This window comes from Pinus tabuliformis, chromosome J (genome assembly GCF_031772625.1).
Source record: "Pinus tabuliformis cultivar Carrire ecotype Pingquan chromosome J, CPIR1, whole genome shotgun sequence".
Taxonomy (NCBI): Eukaryota; Viridiplantae; Streptophyta; class Pinopsida; order Pinales; family Pinaceae; genus Pinus; species Pinus tabuliformis.
This window is the reverse complement of record NC_142295.1, coordinates 1,543,739,059-1,543,747,349: the sequence shown is the minus strand read 5'-3', so window position 1 is coordinate 1,543,747,349 and position 8,291 is coordinate 1,543,739,059. Positions and strand designations below refer to the sequence as shown.

The 8,291-nt window shown below is 36.9% G+C and overlaps 1 protein-coding gene across 1 annotated transcript; it reads right to left on the bottom strand.

The window, feature by feature from the left end:
• Positions 1-6,790: 6,790 nt before the first annotated feature.
• Positions 6,791-7,303, bottom strand: LOC149233391 (uncharacterized). The gene has a single exon (XM_089382180.1). It carries the CDS (start codon positions 7,301-7,303, stop codon positions 6,791-6,793), a length of 513 nt encoding a protein of 170 aa, XP_089238306.1.
• Between the last annotated feature and the right edge of the window lie 988 nt (positions 7,304-8,291).

The following is an 8,291-nucleotide window of genomic DNA, read 5'->3' as shown; positions in this document are numbered from 1 at the left end:
AACTGAACTTCCACTCCACAGTCTTTTTTCATGCATCCATCATCGACATCCTCCATGTGAAAATGATATACATATGCCCACATAGATGGGAACAAATGCACCTATAAAAAGTGAAAAAAACATAATGTCTAATAACCCAAACATAATTAGAAATATAAAATATATATAGATGTTAAAATTTAAAGGTGCAATATAAAGTTAAAATTGTACATAAACAAACTACACTTACCGAGTTGCTACACCCAATCCCTATGTTCAGTGCATCCTCTTCATCATGTGAGTAATGACTAGATGGACCGTATCTAGCTATGACTTGATCAACAACCCAATTTTTAGTGTGTGTCATTGTCTTATTTTATTTTAAATGATCAAGATAAGGCACACTTCTACCATTCAAACATTTTAATTATTTTTTGGCAATGTCCCATTTCCTCCTCTTCTCTTCATACAATGAAACCCAGTGTTGTGTCAGTTCCATATTGTAAAGAATGAATTTGTTGATGGCTTCAATTTTTGAATTCGTTGATGAAATCAAACTGAAATATATATATATATATATATATATATATATATATATATATATATATAAGATCAAAAAAAGCATTAATATGAAGTTCAGTGTGAATAATTATTGTGTAATAAATTTAAAAAATGATAAGCCTACACTTACTCTTTATCATGTGCCTCTTTCCATTTGTTTTGATAAGCTCCCCTTCTCTTTTGTCTTCATACCTTTCATTGTCCCAAATCATCACACCTAGTTTGTTTTTTATTTGCTTGATGTAATCACTAGCATAATAGAAAGATTGATACAATATATACCCCTCTGCCATAGACCCCTCGGGTTTTTCCCTTTGTCAAAAAAAACTTTCAATTTCTCCATGTATCTCTCTAAGAAGAACATCCAATGACAAGAAACAACTGTAACTAATTCAACCTCATATACTCGGTGAATTATAAGAAGAACTACAAGTCCATGAAACTTGTCAGTAGTTCCTTATCAAACATACAAACAATCTCATCTATCTCTTAACACCATCGTGGAATGCTAGCCATATGAATCTCCTTTGTTTTATCCAACATACAAATGCATATAATTTAGATACATCACGTCATAGGTCTTGGGGGAAGTCATGGTTCACACACCTATGCACGAGCAAAGGATAATGACATTGCACAGTAAATAGTACATTATACAAAAATTAATTATAAAAAATCCCATTATATAAAAATAAAAAAATAATAAAGTCATTTTTTTTACATAAGTACTCTTATAAGGTTAAAATATTCATGCAATTTCAACCCCACCAAACGATCATCCATAGTGAAGGCGTGTCGTAGTGAAGACCCATATAAAGAAGGAGCCCTCACACTCATTATAAACTCCTTTGCCAAAGAAATATCATCTTTCTCTAAAATCCATGGGACATCACCTTCTTTGAAAGACCAAGAGGGGTTAGCCTCTCCTATAGTTTCTTGTCTTGGCCAATGCTTCTTCTTATTTTTTGAACAAATAAGATCTCTTGTAAAAACCAATGTCTCACTTTGTTTCAATGATATGTGCCTCCATAAAGAAAATGAAACAATTTTAAATATATGCATGGGATCCAGTAAGTAGGAAATCTTAAGATACTCCCAATATGGGAGCTCGTAAGAGATATATCTCATTTTCATCCCAATGGGAAATTTCTCAACATAGGTGTCGAAAAAATCTGGATCATCGAACATAGGCTCCCCATTTGAACCAAACATTTCTGAAAACTCCTTCTCCTACTCTATCTCATATGTTATGAGCCATCTAGTTGTTGTCATTATTGTGGGCCTTTTGGTTCTCTCTAGTTTACCATTGAAAGTGGTTTTTTCTCTTTTTTATGGATGTTCTTTTGGTAGGAATACCCTAAAATAGTCATACACTAGCTTTCGTTGGTGTTCAGATAACCTAGCGTTCAAAGAAGGTCCACAACATTTACATCCATGATAGCCTTTTGTCACAAGACCTGTGAAATTATCATATACAGGATGAAACGTTAGCGACCATGAAGATATGAAAAATCGCAATGAATTAAGTTGATATGTGAAACAATATTATTACTAAACAAATCAATAAAAATGTAATTTACTAGAGCAAATTCCTAAGCCTAGATAATCATTTATGATGTCACACACATATGCCATACAACATAAAAATTCTCTCTATTGTGATGGGTCTTGATACATTGTACACGTGTATTCCTTCACGTAATTCCTTAAATTCATCTACCAATGGTTGTAAGTATACATCCATATTCTTCACATGTCTTCTATTGGGGACTATGAGAGGCAACATAAGATGTTCATTCTTCACAAACAACCATGGGGAGATATTTTCATCGATCACTACTACAGGCCAAATATAATAGCTACTGTTTTGGAGGGAATATGGGTTGATGCCATCCATGGCTATGCTGAGTCGTAGACTTCGTACTTCATCCTTGAATTTTTCAAGCCATGTATCCTCTATATGCTTCATGGCTATTGAATCTGTTGGGATACGCATAACTCCTGAATCACTTTTGTGTGAAGCATGCCACCCCTACAAAATATATAATTCTTTTCAATGAAAGAGTCTTTGAATCCTTGGGATTATAGGTGTGTGCCTCAATATATTATGAGTAGGACCATGTGATTTACCCTTCTTTTTTTTTAATTACGATACATGTCATGCACACATTTTTTACATATCTCTTTGTCTGCATAGTATCATCTATATAGAATACAATCGTTCGGACATGCAAGTTATGATATGTAATTAACACCTAACATTTTCAATAACTTATTTTCCTCTTCACAACTACCCAGCAAGACATTATCACTCGAAAGAACCTTGTCTTTGAATATCTTACAGTTGGTGAGGAATATAATTGTACAATATCAATATTTAACATTCATAAAATCAACCACTTTTAAATTTGATTGTGTGACAAAATATAGGGAACTTGATCGATCATGTAAGTTAATTACCACAATATTGCCTAGAAACATGCATTCGACATGCCAAACTTTGTTTTCACATTGTAGAACAACATCATTGTCCCCAGCTGAGTAGACTTTGACTTGCTGCCACGTCCAAAGAGAGTGGTGGTGGAAATATATTTTAGGCTTTTGAATAAGGTATTAGTGATATGAGCATCATCCCCTAGCTCATCATTCTGGTATGCATCTAACAACATTGCCTCCATGGTAGTCATATCCCGGAAGTAATCATTCATACCAACCTCCATTTTATTTCCTCCATTTCCAACTTGTGATGAAGAACTATTATTGTTGTAATCATTCCTAATTGGTGAATCTGGATGTTGTGGGAATTGAATAGGTGGTTGATTCAACCATTCTTTGTAATCTTCCTCTTCGAATCTTTCTCTTAATATATCCTTATCTCAATTTAACATTGTAATGGGGTGCACTAGAAGATGGTAGGTGGGTCATTCATCATCACTAGAATCCTAATTTAAAAAAATATTGACCATCATTAATACACTATCAACGATATTAGTAAGTACATCGATGCAATTGGTTTGTTGGAATTTCAGTATACCAAACAATTATTACAATCGTTGATCTATGATTACAGCTAGAAGATTCCATGTTCCAATTGGCAGGGTGAAGAGGTTGTCCATTTTCATATACCAATTTCTTTTGATATGTTGCTCCTCATAAAAGCTTCTGATGTTTTTGAAAATAATATGGAGTAATATCTTTTGCATCTGAACTCGATTCTAAATTTGGATCCTACAAATAATGTTCATACATTTTTATCCAAATTGACATGGATTAAAAAAGAAATCAATTATATAATCGAAATATAAATAAAATGTTAACTTAATCAATATGGAAAGGGAGAACTTCACGAAGAACTTTGATCAATAATATGGAATAAACTAGAGTTTGAAGAATTAGCCATTTGATATTATCAATATTTTGTCCCTGTATTTGAGAAAAATAATAAATAAAAAAATTTATGAATATCTAAAATTAATCTCGAGAACCATATAACTACAATCAGAATTTCACTATAGTTTTGAAACCATTTTTCAATAACAAGGCGACTTTAAGCAAAAAATGTATACTATGAACTAATGTAATCCATCTAGATGCGTCCTAAAGGATAATTTCATATTAATATGCCATTTTATGTGAAAATATAATTTCATATAGATTTTAAACCCCACCAGTGCGCTAATCAGAATCAACTACTCGAGTTCATTTAAATAATAGGAGGACCAAGACGTTTAAGTAATACCCACACTGGTTTCTAGCATTCTGAATAATTAAAAAATAAGTTATCATATCAGTGCTCTTTTACATAAAATTACATCGGGACACTTAAATAAAAAACAACACTCATACGTATTTGTGAAAATAAAAATGAATTCAATTGTCTCAGTGCTATTTTAAATATAGACTGCACCATTGCATTAGAAAAATGATTGCACCATTCCGGGATTTCAAAAAAAGAAAAAGAATTGAATCATCTCGGTGTGTTGACAAAATATGGTGCCCTAGAAATGTCAGTGCATTTTTTATGATGATGATGATGATGGTGGTGGTGGTTAGCGTCCACTGAGACCAAATTGGTCTATTGGACCTATAATTTTCTTAGTTTTTAATTATCTGGCTCCTCGTCTTTCTTGGCGAGATTGGTGTTGTAGCTTTCTTTTTTTCTCTACGGTCTTCTAACTTCCTTTATCTTGCATCTCCTTCATCTCTTCTGGTTCTTGGGACATTGGTGTCTTAGCTTCGCGATCTATTGTGTTCGTCCTTTTGAAGATAGTCAGAGAAGAAGTTTGGTCTTGGAGATCTGCTTTGCTGTTAAATGAAGATTTATTTTTGGCGATATTCAAATCCTCATAATTGTTGATTTGTTGGGCGGGGCTTTCTCCCTGCTTGTCTTGAGAGTTGTTTCTTTCTTGCTCTTTTTCTTGTGATTCAGAGTTTTCTCTAGAGTATTCTTCTTTGATGACAGTGTAGTGTTCCTTTTGTGCTCCTTCCCACCATGTAGATCTGTGGTGGTTTTTTCTAGCAGAATTTTTTTGGGAGGCTTTTGGGTAATTTTTGGCTAGATGGCCTATCTCAAAGCAGGATCGACATCTGAAGAGGACACTTTCATAATCGATTTTCTGGTTCCACACATAGTCTTTACTTGTTAGGTTTATTTCAACTCGGAATCCGGTGTTGAAGTCCATTTCCACATAGATGCGTGCATAGGTGGTTCTGGCATATTCCTCTGTTTCTGGGCACATGCAGTAAAATTTCCCAATTGCATTTCCAATGGCTCTTAGCGAGGAGAGATTCGAGAGATGTAAGGGTAGGCTTGGCAATCTCACCCAAACTCATGTTGAGGTTATGACTGTTGTAGAGGGATCGAATGATGGGTTCCATGGCTTCATGAATAGGCCTGATTTTTCCCAAAACCAAGGGTTGGAATATAGAATACATTATCTGCTTTTAAGAATTTCAAAATCTACTATAAAGAAACCCCTAGCATAGGGGTAGATATTAATTTCATCAGAAATGACAACCTTCCATACCTCTGAGATCCAATTGTGGAGAGTTGTCAGCTGTGGCAAAAAACCATTGAACTGGAAGATTAGGGCACTTTTGGAAAACTTCAAAGCCTCATTGAGTGAGGCCTGGACCACCTGGACAGTGGGAGCTGGGGCTTCACTGATGATATGTGTAGGAGCTTGCCCTCCAGAAGCGGATGAGCTAGCAGCTATTTTCGTGAAGCTGGGAGCCATAGTTTACTTGCCTGTAGAACCTAGCTGTAGAGAAATAAGGCAGAAGATAAGATTAGATCTAGATCTAGCCGCAAAATATTAGATATAGAACCCAAAATGTGCAAACAAACTTATTCACTCAAAATTTTCAGATGCCGGTGACCAACCAAATCTCACCTAAACAGTGAGCGCGGATCAGAATTATTAAACCTGCGAGTGCGCATGAGAAGAACCTTGAATACTTCGAGAATGGTGCCACTTATTTCTCAGGGTTCTCACAATCTGGGTGCTCATGCATGTATAAGAAACCCACCTTCTACAACTGTGAAAATCACCACTGTAATTCTCAGGAGCACGCCGCCAACGGGACAACGTGTTGTCTCTGAATCCCTCTTCACCGATCTGACGATCTTTATGCTCCTCAATACCTTGGCCACGGCCTGCACAATCAATACCAGAGTTTTTTCCATCCACATAAGTCACTCGGCGGAAAAATGAGATTGCATTTCAGCAGATAAGATATCCAAGCGATGAGTAATTCAGCCTCATAAATGTAGTAGCGCACTTGACTATCGAACACAACGATGTGTAGGGAAATTGAATAACAATAAAAACAAAATTTACTTATTTATTTTTAATTAAAAAACAAATGGAAATTTATTTTTCGAAATATAATTTCATAAAGTCTTTTAAATAGTAAACTGTTATTTAGCATTTCATTATTTTACCCAAAATTTCAAGAGAGTGATTTGCAAGAGAGATATACTAGGAGCACTATTTTTCCACTGGAAAAAGCAGTAATTTTCATTAATATTAGAAAATTGCATATAGTAGATGCCTTGGCATTACTGTGTTGTTCATACAAAATTCACCTCACAAGGTGTTGTATCAGAAAATAGTTACAAAATTGTGCTGGGTACATACATATGTCTGGCTGTTTTAAGCCTAATCTCTATCACAAAAAGATCCTTTTTGTATACAAAATAGCCATAGTTCAAAACAGTTTCATCATGTCAAAATAGTCTCCATTACTGTCAGTTATCGGGACTGTTGTCCCTCTGTTCTCTCTGATCTATGAATGGCCAGTGGTAAAACCGGTGCTCTTCGGTTCCATTCTGCTCCACAATTAGCCATTCGCCTCTGGGAAGTGTCGAGGCCTCTTTGGATAATTTGTTAGCAACACTGTTATGTTCTCTGTAAATATGTAAACAAGAGAAATGATTAAATGCTGCTTTGAGAGTGAGAGCATCATGTAATATATTGCTGAGTGTGTGTGTATGACATGTAGTGACATTATTGATCCAGTTAACGACCACCATTGAATCCCCAAATATATTGATATTTGTGAGTTGATGCGATAAAGTAAAGTGTAATAGATTTCGGATGGCAGAAAGTTCAGCATGATTATTTGATCCATTTCCACATCCCATTTTTGCAAGGTAACGGTGATGTTCGTTAATATGCAGAACGAAGCCCCCTCCACACCCCGTTTGGTTTGCTGCCCCGTCGAAGAAGGCCCACGGGGTGGCTCTGTCGATGTTGGGCATGGGTTGAATGATTCTGGGCCGAGATGGAGGCGGATCGGGTAGCTCATGATAGGCAGCGATGATGGTGGCTTCAACCCGGCTCTAAGATACCGATCGATCCTCGAAGACAGCTCGATTCCGCGCAAGCCAGGTATACCATGTAGCCACGAGGGGGAGATTTAAAAGTTTTGAGCCCGGATGACTGTGTGTCCAAGCGTCCCATGTGTCCGATAGATCATTCCCAGTCCAGTTCCCAGCCATGCCCAATTGATTGCGGATGTTGGTCCAAAGGGTGTGGATAGCAGGGCAGAGTAGAAATATATGCTCTGAGTTTTCTGATGCGGCCTTACAGAAAATGCACCAGGATGGTCCGTAGATGGATCTACGAGTAAGATAGTCACCTGTGGGGACAATACCTTTAAGGGCACACCAGAAAAAAAGTCTGGAGCGAGGTGGAGCCTTAAGCTTCCAAATGGTATGCCACCACGGGTGAATCGGATCAGGTATTCTGTGGGATATGAGTGCTTTGTACCCATACTTTGGAGCGTATATACCATGATCCGTAGGGCACCAAACAAGTTCATCCGGACCTTGTTTAATGCGAATGTGGGATTCCGATAAAGCCTCAGTAAAGTGCTGCCATTCCTGATGCCAATGAAGTGGGAGATCCAGTTGTTGGGCTGATTTCCATGCTTGGGAGAAAATGTCAGTGTGCTGCTGATCGGCGATTTGTACGAAATGCCTGATGTTGTGGGACTGTAGATGAGTAATAAGATCTGGATTGAGGATGTGTCTGCCCCCACAGTTGATCCATGGATCCAAGCCAATCCTGCCCGTCATGCCATCATTGATTCGCCAAGCAAGATTGTCTCGTATGAGGGGAAGGGCATGTACCAACGCCTTCCAGACTGATGAACATCCCTTAGATGACCAAGTTGGTAGTCGAGCCCAATCCAGAATGTTCTGGGGCCATATATATTTGTGATAGGATACCTGTGTCCATAGGCTT

What these genes read in the sequence shown, in the direction of transcription:
- LOC149233391 (XM_089382180.1), bottom strand. Translation starts at nt 7,303, where the DNA reads ATGCCCAACATCGACAGAGCCACCCCGTGGGCCTTCTTCGACGGGGCA.